Source organism: Salminus brasiliensis, chromosome 11 (genome assembly GCF_030463535.1).
Source record: "Salminus brasiliensis chromosome 11, fSalBra1.hap2, whole genome shotgun sequence".
NCBI lineage: Eukaryota > Metazoa > Chordata > Actinopteri > Characiformes > Bryconidae > Salminus > Salminus brasiliensis.
In genome coordinates, this window is record NC_132888.1 from 27,623,459 (window position 1) to 27,641,861 (window position 18,403).

The 18,403-nt window shown below is 42.1% G+C and overlaps 1 protein-coding gene across 1 annotated transcript in view; it reads right to left on the reverse strand.

Annotated features, from left to right (window-relative positions):
- LOC140565091 (uncharacterized) overlaps positions 1-18,403 on the reverse strand; it is a 344,799-nt gene that overhangs the window by 26,238 nt on the left and 300,158 nt on the right. Inside the window, exons 4-5 of the mRNA XM_072690903.1 lie at positions 17,111-17,215; positions 16,221-16,225 (exon numbers count right to left, since the gene is read on the reverse strand). Of these exons, the coding sequence (XP_072547004.1) occupies positions 16,221-16,225; positions 17,111-17,215 (110 nt within the window). The remainder of the gene's footprint in view (positions 1-16,220; positions 16,226-17,110; positions 17,216-18,403) is intronic.

Below are 18,403 nucleotides of genomic sequence, written 5' to 3' on the forward strand. Positions count from 1 at the left end.
CTTACCTGTTTACATCCCAAACACAAAGCTCTTAACTAACTCCAGCTTCAGCTTAGTTGCAGGTATTGTCATAACCTCTGCCACCATATCTGCTGTGGGACAGGGTTCAGTTATTTTACACTTATGAAGCGCTGATCTAATGAAGTGGTGTCTAATGTGGACGTGTCTTCATCTTTGTCACCATACAGGGTTCTTGGAAATAGCAATTGCGTCTTGGTTGTCTTCAGGTATTATCAGAGATGTATCTTGGTGATCACTGTTCACGGCATTTAGTAGCTGTGTGAGGTACAAGCTTTCCTAAGTTGGAACAGCGAGTGCCATATATTCTCCTTCACATGTAGACCGAGCAGAGAGTTAGAGGACCGTCTTTAGTGCTGGAGTCTGTTGTGCTTCGCCTGTCTTCTGTATTTGAAGCCAAATCTGCATCACTGTGTGTCTCAAGCTTCAGTTCCTCTCCTCTCTTCTGGTAACACAGTCCATGATCAGTTGAAGGCTATAAGTACCTCCTTTCATGCTTGACTGCAGTCCAGTGTTGTTGTTGTCTGAGCCAAAGGAACAGCGACAATTTACTGACGGTCTTGATCAGGTCTTGTACACGTTGTAACGGTTACGGCTTTGTAAGTCGTCTTGAAATCAAAAATAAAAAAATGCAGAGAGAACCATCCACTAAGTGTTATTTTGTTTACTGCACCACAAACCCACTGAAAACACAACAAAACATACAAACATCCACCAGTTCTTTTAATGGTTCTTTCATACTTTGTCTATTGGAATAATCCAAAAACAGGAGTTAGATAGCTCTCACTGAGGTGTTTATACTTCAGATGTCCTAATGACCTAACACCCCCCCCCCTTTTGTCTCTTCACATAAGTCAATCTACCTGCTGCTTTGTGAGATAATGTAGGATCAACAGAATCACTACTTGTTACACTGTGACTTTTGTCCACATGGGGTTGACCTTAGCAGACATACCAAATTGTTCTAGTACTTTTGATATGTACTTCTTTTGACTCCTCTTTACTGCTCCTTGACTTTGATCCAAATCAGTACCTAGAAAATGGTTCTGATTTCCTAGATCCTTCATCTTGAATGTTGTTGATCTCTTTTTCACCTCTATGAGTAAGTCATTTTCTCTGGCAGCAATGATGAAATCCTCAACCCAGATTATCAGTATCATCCTCCTGTTTTCAGGGTGTGTGTTATAGACACGATGGTCAGCTGGGTTCTGTGTAAATGGTCATGTTGTTTCAGGTTTCTCCAGATGGTTTGAGAGCATTCAGTGACTTATTCAGTTTACAGAAAACCTTTTCACCTGTATTTGTGTTTCCTTTAAATTTGTGTTCCCTCTGTTTGCTCCATATACATCTCCATCAATCTGTGCATGCTAGTAGGCTGTTGTAATGTCCATCTGGTGGAGCTCAAGGTCATCTGCTTCAACCCAATACTGTGATTTTGTTGAACACCTCTTTGAAGATCTGTGGTACATTACAGACCCTGTAACAGTAGTCAGTATTGGTCAGTATCTGGTCTTTAATATCTGACCCACAGTAAGCTGAATACTGAGGTGCTTTCCTGTCTCTCTTTGAATAGTGTGTACCATGTCCTTAGCATCAGTTTGAGACTCTTGAACTTCTTCAGGAATCTGATCACCACGGTTAGCTGTTTGCAAGGGGGTACACATCTCTCCCCATGGAAATAATCATTCCCTTTCTCATTTTGAGTCTCGCTTCTATCTGTCATGTTTGTAAGTGTTGTATGCTGATCCAAATACTCTCATCTTTAAAAGGTTTGGCTTTCAGAGTACAAGCAGCTCCCACACTGAACGTGGGCTGTTAAATATATGATCTATAGACTCTAAAGAAGTCACTGGCCAGAGAGCATACAATGATTTATTCAGTTTACAGAAAACCTTTTCACCTCTTGATTTTCCTTCAAATTCCTCTGGTTGCTCCATATGCATTTCACAATCAGTCTGTGCAAGTGGCTGTTGTAATGTCCATCTGGTGGAGCTGAAGGTCATACTGTGCTGTCATCTGCATGAACCCAAAACAGACCCTGTAACAGAAGTCAGTATCTGTGATGATCTGGTCTTTAATATCTGACACAGTCAGCTGAATACTGAGGTGCTTTCCTCTCTCTTTTTAGATGGCGTACACTATGTCTGTCTCCTTCTATTTAAGCGCCATCCCTGAGCATGAGGTTGAAACTCTTGAACCTCTTCTGAGGTGGGTTAACTGTTAGCTGTTGGCATTACCTCTTCTGGAGTCTGAACACGGTTAGCTGTTGGCATTGGGGTACGCATCTCTCCCCATGGAAATAATCAGCTGCTATTACCTGGTCAGTCTGGGTTTGGGGTTCTGTAACACACTCTGTAAAAAAATGTCACAAGCCTGTGTTTGAGGACTTTCCCTGTGTCTGGATAGTAGACTAGGTATGATGGACTGTTCTTGTCCTACCTAACAAAGATTCCCTTTAACATTTTGAGTCTAACTTCTATCTGTCACATTTGTAAGGGTTGTATACTGATCAAATACTGGCGTCTAATGTCTACATACATCTTTCCATCTTTATCAACATACAGGGTTCATGGAAAGAGCGATTGCTTCTTGGTTGTCTTCCAATATTTTCACAGGTGCATATTGGTGATCACATGTTCATGGCATTTAGTAGCTGTGAGGTACAAGCTTTCCTTAGTGGTTGCAGACAGTGCCATATATTCTCCTTCACATGTAGAGAACAGAGAGTAAGAGGACCATCTTTAGTTGGACTAAAACCGGAGTCTGTTGTGCTTCGTCTGTCTTCTGTATTTGATGCTGAATCTGCATCACTGTGTGCCTCAAGTGTCAGTTTCTCCTACTGCGACAATTTACTGACGGTCCAACTTGGATCAGATCTTGTACACATTGTAACTGTTGCAGCTTTAAGTCGTCTTTAGATTAAAAAGAAAAGAATCCACCAAGTGTTTGTATTTTTTTTTTTCTGTACCACAAACCCAGTAAAAACACACAAACATCCACCAGTTTTTTTTTTAACCGTTCTTTCATACTTGGTGTCCATTGGAACAATTGAAAACAGTAGCTCTCACCGAGGTGTTTTTTACTTCAGATGTCCTTCTCTCTGAAGACAGTTTATAAATCCTGGGTGTTTCCTTATGAAAGGAAAGTCTAAACCAGGGAAGTCCTTGGTTTGAGTTTCTGTGATTCTATTCAGGAATGCTGCCGTTGTCCCACAGAGTCCTCCTGTGTAAAGTTTATCCCAATAGCCATATGGGGAACAAGTTAATTGTAAGGAGTAAAACCTACACACAACATGAATATATAAAAAATGGAACCATGTAAAAACTTGCAATGAGTATTAGAACCTTATGTTCCTTAAATAAGGGTCTGCAATACAGTGAGGCCTGAATTTGTCCACATTACTAAGCTTCCTTGCTACCTAATGCCCCCCACACCTTTGGCTCTTCACATACATCAATCTACCTGCTGCTTTGTGAGATCTTTTAGGATCAGGAGAATCACTACTTGTTACACTGTGACTTTTGTCCACATGGGGTTGACCTTAGCAGACATACCAAATTGTTCTAGTACTTTTGATGTGTACTTCTTTTGACTCCTCTTTACTGCTCCTTGACTTTGAAATCAGTACCTAGAAAATAGTTCAGTTTTTCTTCATCTTGAATGTTGTTTGCCTTTTTTTCACCTCCATGAGTAAGTCATTGTTTCTGGCAGCAATGATGAGATCCTCAACCCAGATTATCAGTATCATCCTGCTGTTTTCAGGGTGTTTGTTGAAGACACGATGGTCATCTAGGTTCTGTGTAAAGCCATTTTCATCTTAATAATCATGTTTCAGGTTCTTCCAGATGGTTTGAGAGCATACAGTGACTTATTCAGTTTACAGAAAACCTTTTCACCTGTATTTGTCTTTCCTTTAAATCCCTCTGGTTGCTCCATACACATCTCACCATCAATCTGTGCATACAAGTAGGATGTTGTAACGTCCACCTGGTGGAGCTCAAGGTCATCTGCATCAACTCAAACTGTGATTTTGTTGAACACCTCTTTGAAGCTCTGTGGTACATTACAGACCCTGTAACAGTAGTCAGTATTGGTCAGTATCTGGTCTTTAATATCTGACACACAGTCAGCTTAAATACTGAGGTGCTTTCCTGTCTCTCTTTGAATAGTGTTTGTTATGTCAACCTTTGTTTAAACGCCATCTTAAGCGTCAGTTTGAAACCCTTTTACCTCTTCTGGAGTCTGAACACGGTTGGCTGTTGGCATGGGGGTACACATCTCTCCCCATGGAAGTCATCTGCTATTGACTGGTCAGTCTGGGTTTGGTGTTCAGTAACACACTCTGTAAGAAATTTCACCAGTCTGTGTTTGAGGACTTTCCCTGTGTATGTAAAATAGACTAGGTATGATGGACTGTTCTTGTTGTACCCTACAAAGATTCCCTTTCTCATTTTGACTTTAGCTTCTATCTGTCATGTTTGTAAGTGTTGTATACTGATCCAAATACTCTCCTCTTTAAAAGGTTTGGCTTTTTCATAACCATATCTGCTGTGGGACAGTGTTCAGTTATTTAACACTCATGGAGCACTGATCGAATGAAGTGGTGTCTAATGTGGTCGTGTCTTCATCTTTGTCACCATACAGGGTTCATGGAAAGTGATTTGATCCTCTCTTCTGGTAACACAGTCCATGATTAGTTGGAGCCTTTAAGTACCTCCTTACATGCTTGACTGCAGTCCAGTGTTCTTGTCTGACCCAAATGAACTGTGACAATTTAGTGACTGTCCAACTTGGATCAGGTCTTGTACATGTTGTAATGGTTGCGGCTTTGTAAGTTGTCTTCAAACTAATAAGAAAAAAATGCAGAGCAAACCATCCACTAAGTGTTTTTTTGCTTACTGCACCACAAACCCACTGAAAACACAACAAAACATACAAACATCCACCAGTTCTTTTAATGGTTCTTTTATACTTTGTTTATTGGAACAACCCAAAAACAGTAGTTGGATAGCTCTCATCAGAGTGTATCTATAACCCTCTTTTGCACACTGGATCTATAGGACCAGCTAGTATTTTGAGCAAGACTCCAAATTGCTGTTTCGATGCGGTCCTGCTTTGAAAGCTTGTGACGTAATTGCAACTATCCCTACTTTATAGCCTTAATATTGGCTTTGTCTTATTTATCTTGTAATCCCTGTGCTATCTGCTACCTGTGTTACTGTACAGTACTTTTTCTCACTAACTGACTTTTGCATTTCTGTCTTTGTGTTTACACTCGAGGAACATGGCGACCGCGGAGGAACAGACGCTCTGCATGGAGCTCGTCCTGCTTGAACCGCAGATCTAGTTGCTGTTGTAGAGACAGACCAAACTCCACAGATGGAAGACTAGGCCGGAGGCAGCCTGGGCGAGTTGTCGTGTTCTCATTGTTGGAGATTCCACTGTGAAACACTTACATTTTGGGCCCAAAGAGTAACGCCGCTGTCTCCTGTTTTCTAGGTGCCTGTGTCCTGAACAGGCTTCCATTGGTGCTTCGGCAGTGTGACACCTTCAGCATCATCTTTCTCCACTGTTCTCCACCTGACTCAGCGAGGCCCTGAAGGAGCACTGCCGCACACTTCTGGACACCTTTCCGAAAAAGACAGACTCAAGGATCGAAGAGGCCGCCTGGGGTCCGTCGTTCATTCTTGGTGATTTGGACAGTTGGCAGGTGTGTGTGTGTGTGTGTGTGTGTGTGTGTGTGTGTGTGTGCGATATTACTTTTTGATACAAGCAGAAAAAATAATATCAGTGTCACTCAATGTTTCAGACAAATCTTGCAGTATCGAGACTGTCTGTCCCTTGCATGATTTGTAATTAGAACGTCAGAAAATCGAACAACCTTATTAGAATTAATCCAGATTCTTCATCCTCAGGGTAGGAAAACTGGTAAATGATCCTTAATCCAGATTCTTAGTATTATCCACCTGATTTTAGTGTGCTTGTTTTGGACACAATGGTCATCTAGGTTCTGTGTAAAGCCATTTTCATCTAGATCATAATGCACCCCCTAGGTTCTTCCAGACTGTTTGAGAGCATACAATGACTTAATCATTTTACAGAAAATCTTTTCACCATGTTTTATTTTCGCTTAAATCTCTCTGGTTGCTTCTTACAGATCTCACAATTAATTAAAGCATTCAAGGAGGCTGTTGTAACGTCCATCTGCTGGAGCCGAAGGTCGTACTTTGCTGTCATCTGCGTCAAAGTGTGTATTGGTGTAATGACTGTATGTTTGTTTGAATGTTAGGGTTTTTGATTGGGTTTGGGGGTTTGTGGTGTAGTAAACCAAATAACTTTTAGTGGATTGTTCTATTCTCACTCTTTCTCTTTTACCTGAGGATGAGCTACAAAGCCATGGTCTACATATAGGTCTACATGTAAATAAAGGAGTGATTGCAGACAATTGAACCCCCCTCCAAGTGCTAGTGAGCAGCACACAATTTTTAATCTCCTCTGTCCACAAGACCTCTCATGTTGCTTGTTACTCCTAGGCATTTCTTTATTTTCTTTAATATTAGCATTGGCTTGTTTCTTAGCCAGTTTTAATCCTTGTGTTATCTAGTGTGTTACTTTATATTATTTTGCTTTACTAACTTACTAACCCCTGTGTTTACTCAAGGAATACGGTGGCAGTGGAGAGGCCCTGGGAGAGTCAGCGTGACCAGGGAAACCGGTAAAATGTCCTCGGCACTTTGTCTTCAGCGAAGGACAACTACTCAGGGTGGTGTTCTCGTTTTTGGAGACTTCTTCTAAAACACTAATTAATATCTGTCACAAAGGGTAACTCCAAGGTGCCAGTGTCCTGGAGGACCACTACTGCAGGCTCCCAGACAACATATGGAAGAAGACCGCTGCCAGGATCGTCATTTCTAGCCCCATGCCCATCTACTGATGAGGGAGCAAGCCGTTCAGCCAACTCTTCACGCTCCACCACTGGCTGCAGGTTTGACGTCCGGTCCCCTTCTGCAAAGAAAGGCTTCATCTGTGCTCCCTGGGGTTTGTTGATCTCTCCGGGAACATCAAGAAGGTACTATGCTAGGACTGACTTACCTGACTGGTGTGACTGGGTAGGGCCAGTGATTTACATGATTTACTTTATTCCAATCATTAATTCTGCCATTGCTCTGCTTGTGTTAAAAATTGTCTCTAGCTCATATTTCTGACAAACCCTGCAGTATCTAACCTGTGTTGGTCCCACACATTGTAACCAAACATTATCAATGACTTTATTAGGGATAACCACCTTAGTTCACCATGTCTAATGAATACATGGCCCTGAATGAATCCACTCCCCCAGGTTTTAACTATTACAGTTTTCTTTACAGGTCTGGTCGTGGCGGCATACTTATGATAAAAAGCTAAGTCTTTTTATCTATTCCATCTGCAACAGTGTGTGACTGTCTGTATATGTTTATCTCTTTGTCCATCTGTAACTCTGGCTGGTTGTCCATCCATCTGCAACTTTCAGTGTCTGTGTGTCAGTCCAACTTTTAATCTGAGGTAGCTCTCTTTACATATAAGGCATATAATCTCCCTACCGACTCACCGTAAAGATCTGATTCATGTAACAGATGATCTAGCCTGCACATCACTCTCTAACCACAGCTTTTTGTGTTAATAAATGGTGCACCAGCTCCAAAGCAGACCTGCTTCAGTTACTGAAAAGGACTTGTTTAGCATAGTTCCATCACAGTTTTTAAAACTGGTTTTGCCTAGGCTCTGTCTGTCTATTCCTGTGCAACTCTGTGACTGGCTGTCTTCCTGACTGTGCGTCTGTAACTATATTTGGCTGTGTGAATGTCCATCAACACTTTCTGGCTTGTCTGTCCATCAGCACTCTCTGGCTGTCTATGAATCTGCAATTTTGTTGCGTTCTGTTTAAACTCTGATGGCTGGCTGTCAGTCCATGTGCAGTTCAATGGCTTGCTGTCTAACAATGTGCAACTCTATGGCTGGCTGTCTTTCTGACTGTGTGACGGTTTCTGACTGTTTGGCAGTGTGTATTTCGATCTACAACTCTGGCTGTTTGTCCATCTACAACTCTCTGGCTGTTTATAAATCTGCAGTTGGTTCTGTTTAGACTCTTGCTACAACTCTGACTGGCTGTATATCCAACTGCAACAGATTGACTGGGTGGCTGTCCATTTTAAACTGTGTCTGTCTGCAACTGTGTGTGGCGCTGTTTGCATGTCCATGTGCAACTTTGTGGCTGGCTGGCTTTCTTTCCATATGTGATTCTGTGGCTGGACTGGCTGTCTGTGTGCAACTCTGGCTGGCTCGCTGGCTGCTTACCGTTCTGCATCTCTGTCTGTCTCCATCTAAAACTCTGCAATTCATCCTGCTAAGGCTCTGGCAGCAACTCTGGCTGTGTCTATCCATATGAAACTGTCTGACTATCTGCATCTCTGGCTGGTTGTATCCATCTGCAACTGTGTGGCAATTCAGTGGCTAACTTTCTTTCAATGTGCAGTTCTGGTTGGCTGGCTGTTTTTCCGACCATGCATCTGCAACTCTTTGACTGTATGTATGTCCCTCTTCTCAGTCTGCAACTGTCTGTCTATAAATCTGTAGCTCTGTATTTGTTCTTCAGTCCATCTGCAACTTGTTCTGTTTTATCTGTCTACAAGACGATAGCTTGCTGTCTGTCCATCTGCAGCTCTGGCTGGCTGTCTCTGTGTTGTGGTAGTGTGTACTTTACCAGAAGTACACAGCTGAATACATCCAGTGATGTTTATTGAATTCGTGCAAAAAAGTCAATGGAAAGTATAGACCAAGTCTAAACGGAACATGAAAGAGACAAGTCGCACACTCTTTACATAAGGCGCTCGTTCTTTGCTTAGCCTGGAGTGAACCAAGTGCTTGCTATAGGGGTGGTCATCACATCCTAAAATGACAATACGACATTATTTACATGGCCTTGTTGATGTATACTGGTAAGCTAAGCTAGATGTAAGTAATTGCTTTATCCTAATGCTATTGGTGTCCCCCCCCCCCCTTATAGGTTAACTGTGGCTCCTAGAAGACCCACTCACCAGCGCCCTCATTCCCTTAGGATCTGCAACTCTGGCAGGCTGGTTGGCTGTCACTCCATCTGCAACTGTCTATGGCTGTCTGCATGTCCATGTGCAACGCTTGCTGCCTGGCTATTCATGTGTATCTCTGGTTGGCTGCCTGTTCTTTAGCATCTCTAGCTGTCTCTCCATTTAAAACTCTGGTTGCCTTTTCATTTACACCTGTGTGGCTGTCTGCTTGGCCATTTGTTTGCAATTCAGTGTCTGTCTGTCAATGTGCAACTCTGGCAGTCTTTCTGACTATGCGTTTGACTGTATGTTCCTTTGTCCATCTACACCTCTCTCTGGCTGTCTATAAAGCTGCAGTTCATTCTGTTTAGATTCTGGCAGCTACTCTGACTGGCTGTCTATGCATGTGAAACTCCCTATCCGTCTGCAAATGTATGATAATCCCTCTGCAACTTTGTTTGGCTGGCTGTCAGGTGCAGTGATGGCTTTCTTTCTGACTATGTGTCTGCGTCTCTGTTGTTGTGTGCTGCTTTGACTGTTTATCCATGTGCAACTCTGTGGCTGGCTGTCTTTCTGACTGTGCGTCTGTAACTATATTTGGCTGTGTGAATGTCCATCAACACTCTCTGGCTTGTCTGTCCATCAGCACTCTTTGGCTGTCTATGAATCTGCAATTTTTTTGCGTTCTGTTTAAACTCTGATGGCTGGCTGTCTATCCATGTGCAGTTCAATGGATGGCTGTCTTTCTGACTGTTTGGCAGTGTGTATTTCGCTGTTTGTCCATCTACAACTGGTTGACTGGGTGGCTGTCCATTTTAAACTGTGTCTGTCTGCAACTGTGTGTGGCGCTGTTTGCATGTCCATGTGCAACTTTGTGGCTGGCTGGCTTTCTTTCCATGTGTGATTCTGTGGCTGGACTGGCTGTCCTTGTGCAACTCTGGCTGGCTCGCTGGCTGCTTACCGTTCTGCATCTCTGTCTGTCTCCATCTAAAACTCTGCAATTCATCCTGCTAAGGCTCTGGCAGCAACTCTGGCTGTGTTTATCCATATGAAACGCTGTATCCATGTGAAACTGTCTGACTATCTGCATCTCTGGCTGGTTGTGTCTATCTGCGACTGTGTGGCAATTTAGTGGCTAATTTTCTTTCAATGTGCAGTTCTGGCTGGCTGGCTGGCTGGCTGTTTTTCCGACTATGCATCTGCAACTCTGTTTGACTGTATGTATGTCCCTTGGCTTTCGGTCCTTCTGCATCTCTGTCTGTCTGTCTGTCTGTCTGTCTGTCAATCTATACCTCTCTGGTTATAAATCTGCAGTTCATTCTGTTTAGACTCTGGTTCCAACTCTGACTGTCTGCAACTGTGTTTGTCTTTAAATCTGCAGCTCTGTGGTTGTTTTTCTGTTCATCTGCAGCTCGTTCTATTTTACCATCTACAAATCTGTAGCTCGCTGTCTGTCCACCTGCAACTCTGGCTGGCTGGCTGTGATGTGGTAGTGTGGCTTCAAGCAGATGTGAAGGACGCTTCACCACAAGCACACAGCTGAATACTTCCAGGTAAGTTACAGTGATATTGAATTTATGAAACAAGTCAAAGGAAAATGTATATAAAAAATAAAACAGAACAGAACACAAATGAGCTCACTCAGTCGCGCACTCCTCTATATACACCTAAATGTATATAGATTTATAACCTCAAGATTGGATTAATGTAATGCTGCTATGGTAGGAAGTTTATGTAAATCTTTAAATAAGCTCAGGGTCATTAAATAAGTTCAGAATGCAGCGGCTTGACTGCTCACTAGAGCTTGAAATTGTGACCACATGTGTCTATTCTCTCGTCCCTGCACTGGATTCCAGTTAAATTCCATGTTGATTATAAAATACTTCTTCTGAAATGAGTCTCTCGATTGTTTGTCCCCACAGCATCTTGGAGAACTTCTTAAACCCTACAACCAGTAACGTACATTTCTTTTGCAGGATTCTGGACTACTATCAGTTTCCCACTTCAGAAGAAGCAACTCTGGGGGTATTCTAATCATGCTGCTGTAGCCTGTTTTCATACTAACACTGTTCTGTCCTGATCTGATTACAGGTTCTGATTATTATTGTCTTTCTAATCTACGTTTACAGGTTGTACACCAGTCTGCTCATACTCTTAAATCCCTTTCTTAATTTTCTTCTTGAAAATGGCCCAGAACATTGTGCACCCTTGACCTCCTTTCAGGCCCCCAGGAATCTGGTTCCTATCCTTTTTCACACACAAGGACAATGCACCACCTAATGTTTAGTTAGTCAATCATACCGATGTCTCTTGTGAGTTTCTGTGTTCAAAACAAAGTGTTTCATCCAAACTGGCTGAGCTGTTCTGTACGGGATGATAGAAATCCATGTTTGGTAAATGGAAAATGTTTATGGACTGATCATATGGATTGCAGTGCTTGTGCTCGAGACTGCTGTATTATCCTGTTCATTCGAGGCCTTTTTCTCAGAGTGGTAGATATGTCTGTTTCTTTGCAAATGTATTTTGGCCACAATTCTGTCTCTACTGTTATGACCTTGATCAATTCTACCCGTGTCATTTGTACAGTAAGTCCTGTGGCAAAAGAGGCCTGAATTTAGGGAAGGAACATTTTTATTGTATCCAATCCTTTTGAGTATGTTTATGTAGTTAGGACTTTCCCTGTGAATCAAGGCCTTGTTTTATCTAAGATGTGTTTTAAATGTGCTTGAAACCTTTACTGTTTTTTTTTGTTGTTGATGTTTTAAGCTTGCCGTGATCTGACTCCCACCCTACCCATTGGATCTCCTAACCCCTTGTTTTCCCCCCTCCTTTCTGTTCTCTCTCTCTCTCTCTCTCTCTCTCTACCATGTATTGAGATGCCCAGTTCCAGCTATTCCATCCTTGTACCACCAGACCTGGCTCTCGACTATCCTACAGCCCACTGTCCTGATCTAGAGCCTCGTGTTGATTCATCCTCACCTCACTGCATGACCATGCATACCTGCCTGGACTTCAACATTTCACTCACGTTTTCATCTTTTATGGCTTGACGGCGCATTTCCATATTCTCTTAATTCAGTATTGATTTATTGTTTTTATTCCTGGGTTTTATTCTAGGTATTTATACCCAGATCTCTGTTAAATGCTTTGTGATGACATTCGTTGTTTTATAAATAAACTTGAATTGATTTTATAAGGCTTTTTTCCCCTTTTATCTATTTTGTTTTTTGCCAATGTCTCAATACCACTCCCTTTTCCTATTATTTATTACTTGTTGACACTTTGAACATATAGTCGAGTGATGACGCCAACTGCTCGTACTTTCCTGCTTTAGAGAAACTAGGGCTGTCAGCTTGTATATCATATATACTCTTCTATATTCTGAAAGCAGTGTGTGCAGTCTTTAATCCCTTATTTTTCACTAATAATAATAATCATAATACATGTAACATTTGCTGTTACTTTACTTTGTGTGTTATTATAGTAGTCTAGTGGTTATAGATTTAGTCTCTATGTATACCAGGCTATGTAGAAGTCACAACAGTAAAAGTCAATACAAAAAACAACTGAACTGTTCACTAATGCTGATTAGAGGTTTTTGATTGAATACTCACGACAGGAAGATCTTACTCTGGCCAAAGGCCAGTATATTAATTATGAATTACTTCAGGTGACCATATGTATGTAAATTCAGTATGTGAGTAAAAGGGGAACACATTTACTTTCAGAGTTATGGTAAATTTATCTTTACCCCTTATCTCGTGTACATTACGTCCTCTCTGTAATCTTCTCATCCTGAACTGAATTTAGAGCATCTATTGACCGATACTTGGAAAATAATTGAACATGGACTCCCAGGTGGTAAGTGGGATGAGAAGAGTCATATCTTAAAATAAAAAAATATGTGAAAAAACTGGATGTAGTTCAGTTCATGACCGTCATGAAAAGGGAGAGTGACGGTCTGTAAACAGAAGAATTGATAAATCTGTAGCATCCTCACTTGAACTGAATGTTTAAATGCACTGGAACTAGAGAAACAAACTGTAGCTGGTCTCTGTGGCCTAGACCTTACAAAGGCTTGTGGGAGGGTGCGGGGAGATTGCCTCTCCAAGGCCAAGTGAGGTGAGGGTCCCGGAGAGCAGGAGATAAGAACTAATAAACTGCTGTTATATTTAATATATGCCGGAGTTAATCGTTTAGACACTACAGTCTATTAGACGTCTAAATTAAACAGCCCATAATGTTGCATATTAATGGTTTTCAAATGCTGCCATGGAGTTTCAGTTCATAGTTTCTCAAATGAATCTGGGTCTGGGTTCATGTTGGGAAATAAGGACTGTTTACACTCATTATGGAACTTAAAGGTGAAGGTCACTTTAGGTCAGTCTGAAACCACGTTAAGGTCATTTTTTCCAGGCCTCCTCATACTGTGGTTATAAGCACAACAAAACGGAGACAGTTCAGGGTAAAGAGACATAAGTAGACAATTCAGTCCAGTTTCACACACTGATTCAGGATGAAAAGCGACTCAGCAGCGCCACCTACAGGTCAGACATATCTGCAGCAGCAGCTCCAGTCATAGACTCACTTATTAACGAGGCTAATCGTTTCATCTTAAGGCATTTTAGCACATTAAATATGTAAATATTGCCATTGTTATTATTGTTAATAAATAATGACAACCACAATAATAATTTCCTTTATGTATTACAGATGTGATGTTTTAAATGATACAGTTGTTTTCAATAATAATAATGATAATAAATAATTTATTAGTTACTGTCATACCTGGTCAGACGTGGCAGTGAACACAAGGAAACACTTGCAGGGATGGACGATGCAGGACTTTAATGTAACCTGGGCAAAAGTAAACAGACACAACAAAGCAAAGCACAACCGGGGGAACAGCAATCTAATGCACAGAACCAGAAACAAAATCAAAACCTCACAACTCAAACTGGACACAGTAACACAGCTGGGACTGGGAGGAAGCTGAGCAGTATTCAGGAAAACGAGAAACACATCATACAAAAGCAGAACACTAGACGGAGCTTGGGCCAGGAGAAAGAACACAAGTGAGGTGTTGAAAAAACATTGAACAGAAACCTGGAAGCAGGAAAAACCAACAAACCAAAACAATGAAGGAAAAACAGAGAAGCAAGACTTCAGTGAAACAGGGAGGCATCAGGGCTTAGATTAGCAGAGCAGACAGAGCAACAAGGATAACAGACATAAGACCAAACAGGCAACGACAGGATCGGTCCACTTCCTCTTTGAGCAGAGCGTAGAGCGCAGTGCTACAGAGGTCTGTAACAGAGCTGATTCACGACAACGAGAGAAAACAAAGCCACGGCTTAAGAAGCTCCAGTCCCAGCTGACCTTGATCCGCTTAATGAGGGAAGCCGGCTGCTGAGCGCGTGCCAAGGGCCTGACAGTTACAGGTATTACACTGTATTAATTCATTTATATCATTTATTTTACTATTAATAATAACGGTTATGTTTACAGTTTTAAATATTTGAATATATTTATATCGCCATTATTGTTAATTATAAATGAACAACAACAACAGTAATAATAATGATGTCCTTTATTCATTACTTGAAATTCCTTGCACTGGTCCTTGGCGAATAAAGAATTCTGATGGAGCTGGTTAGCAACGGTAACTAAGGGGCGGGGCAGGTTGACTGTGACATCACTATGTTCCAGTGCTTTTTTCAGCGTGGAGAGCGTGAGAGACAGACGTCACCTCTTCAGTTAGACTGGAAATGGAGGAGAAGAAGGAGAAAGACGTGAGTGGAGCTCAGAGCTCATAAACACAACACTACTGATCAACATGGGTAATTAAGATCATCGTTAAGCTAATTATAATATACAGTGTTTACCATCAATACATTTATTCATCGTTAACTAGAGAGTGATTGTGGCTCAGTAATGTTGCTGTGTTTGTTGCTAAGGTGTTGCTATGGCATATAGTTGGTACATTAGCTCATTCAAAATGTCTGGCTAATAGATCTCTGTCCACAAACTTTTGTCCACTTGATGCTTGGTCCAGAAGCTCCTCCATGCACAGACAGGACTGGAGAGCAGTGGAGATAAAGGGCACCGCTCCCGTTCTCTCAGCTGCGTGTGGGAGAGCTGCCCATTGTGACATCATCTCTGAACATTCCGCCATTCATTCCTTTTTTATGCCCTTAACATTGAGGACATTCAAAGAGATGACTTACCCCATAGAACCTCCCCATAGAACCTCCCCTTATAGAACCTCCCCATAGAACTTACTCCATAGAACCTCCCCATAGAACCTCCCCTTATAGAACCTCCCCATAGAACTTACTCCATAGAACCTCCCCATAGAACTTACCCCATAGATCCTCCCCATAAAACCTTTTAGAATCTCACCTTAGAACCTCCCCTTAAAACCTTATAGAACTCACCCCATAGAACCTTATAGAACATCCCCATAGAACCTCCCTGTAGAACCTTTTCCTGCTCTGGTCTCTGTGAGGAGTTTGGTGTGTTCTCCCCATCTCTGTGTGGTTTTCCTCCGGTTGCTCTGGTTTCCTCCCACAATACATGGTAAGTGAATTGGCTATGCTAAATTGGCTATGGTGCCCCCTAGGTGTGAGTGTGTGTATTACAGTGTATTACAGTGGACACTCGTAATAAACAGATTACTAGTGTCCACTGCCATTCTCTCAGCATTAGTAATACGTAGTGGCCTTAAGGTTAAACTGCTGTCTGTGCCGACTTTAAAAACTCTTATTTTACCCACTTGCTGCTCCTGTTCTCACCCTTCCTTCCTACTGCTTCCTTTCTATAGTGGAGCTGATTCAGATCAGAACTGATTTTGACTGTTGATGAACTCAGACAATCACAGCAATCACTTGCAGACATGCCCCTAGTTCTCCAGGTAGCCAACTGGAGGGCCAGCTGATTTGTATTTGTGTGGCCTTTCCTTAATGTTTTACACCGAGCATCAACAACATAGCAGCACATGCAAAGCTCAGAAGGGAAACCACAGCCGGCCTCCTCCACACTGTCCCCCCTGTCTGAATGTGTGAGCAGTGACGCTGCCCTAGTTACTCACATCTGTCACTAGAAAGTGTTTCAGCAGGTGCTCGAAGAAGCTTTCCTCACCTCTTCTGGAATTGAGACAGTCAGAGATTTAATAAAGAAAACACATCCAGTTCAGCAGACGGAAACACATTGTTACTAGGAGAGGGTCAACAGAGGATGGTCAGACTGGTTGGAGCTGACAGAAAGGCTACAGTGACTCAGAGAATCACTCTGTACAGCTGTGGAGAGCAGAACAGTGTCTCAGGTGAGGTGGATGGAGGAGCTACAGCAGAAGATTACGTCAGGTTCCTCTTCTGTCAGCCAAGAACAGAAAGCTGAGGCTGCAGTGGCTCAGCACAGGCTCACCAACACTGCACCACTGGAGTAACGTAGCCTAGTCTGAGGAGTCTGGAATTCTGCTGAGGAACACTACAGATAGGAGGGTCAGAATTTAGCACAAACAGGATGAATCCATAGACCCAACCTACCTTGTGTGAACATTCTAGGCTGGTGGAGGAGGTGTAATGGTGTGGAGAAGGTTTTTTTGGTTGACTTTGGGCCGTTCATACCAATCAATATTCTCTTGAATGTGTTGTTGCATCCCCATGTTGACCATGTGCATCCCTTCGTGACCACAGTTTCCCATCTTCTAAAGGCTACCTCCAGCAAGACGTCTCTCAAAGTGGTTTCATGACAATGGGTTCTGTGTTCTTCACTACTGGTTCTTCCCAGTCACAAGACCTGAATCCAGGGGAACACCTTTGGTTGAGATGGTTTTGGGACAGCCAGAAAGATAGCGTCATAAAAGCAGTCTCCAGGAGAGGAGCTGGATGGGTAGGAAGAAGCAGCAACATTCAAGGTTTCTGCACTCAGCCGGAGAGGGACAGGAAGAGGGTCTAATCAACTCTGCTGCTCCTCTGAGCTTAGTGGCTGAATGTGTATGAAGGCCTCCTGACTTTTCTCTAGTTTACATTAATGTAGTCCTCATCAGAGAACTCTGAATCCTCTGAGTTCTCATAATAATCTTCATCATCCATCTCAATCTCCACATGGGCAGTCGTGTGTGTGTTTGGCATCTACAGGATGATCATATAAGAACACACAAATGAAAAACTGGTTTACGACACAATTTTAGCCACAAAATGTCAATGTTATGTGAACTACAAAGTGGGCAGGAACCTGAAAGATGGGAAAATAAGTCCATTTCCAATATTATAACCAGTACTGACAGCTTACATAAACATTCACCTGCTGCTGATTTTCCAATGCTGGTTTTCCCACATCAGCATCTACATTGATGTAGTCATCATCAGAGTCACCAAATCTTTTTTTCTCTGGAAGAATTGTTTCTCCACTTTCATTATTATCATCTTCATCTTCACCTCCATCTTCTTCCTCAAACAGGTGATCCTGATCCTGTGTTTTTCTCCTACAGAATAATTGAGTCACAATACAGTTAAAATATGAGAAATATGAAAAAGCTTAAAACCACCTTATGTAGCAATTCACTTTCCTTTAACTCTGCCACATCTCTCAGTCCTAGCTTCACTTTTCAGAGGAGGGTCTGGTCTTCTCCCACAAAGCAAAAGCCACCAGAATTCCTCCATCTCTAATTCCAGAGTTCTTTAATTCTCTTACACCTGGTTCAGTACAACCCCAACTCCTCCCAGTACAACCAGAATTCCTCCCAGTACAACCCAAACTCCTCCCAGGACAACCAGAATTCCTTCCAGTACAATCAGAACTCTTCCCAGTACAATTAAAAGTCTTGCGAGTACAAACAAAACCACCACCAGTACAAGCGTAACTCCTCTCCGTACATCCAAAGTCCCTCCCAGTAGAACCAAATCCCCTCCCTTTACTGGGAAAAGAGTGAATTAGCAGATTTCATCCCACTAAGCAATCAGATTCCAGTCGGACGAACCAGAGAGGCATTAGACTATTAAGTGTAACAGGATGCACCAGATTAGAGTCCTCTCTTTGTTTAAGAGCGATTTCTGCTTTTTCATAATCATCATCCTCCTCCCCCTCAGTCTCCTCATTTTCCGCCGGGGCTCTGGCACCTGAAGAATTGTGTGGAGAGATAAATTAATAAATAAATAAATACATCTTTTCAGTGGTTAACCATCTTTTACAGCAGCACATTTCTCTACACTTTAAACAAGGGTTTTCTTAAAGGCCTCTTTATAAAACCATGACACCATTTTACATGGTTCCTTGCCTGGTTAAATTTTTTTATTTTTTATTTATTTTTATAGTTTTTC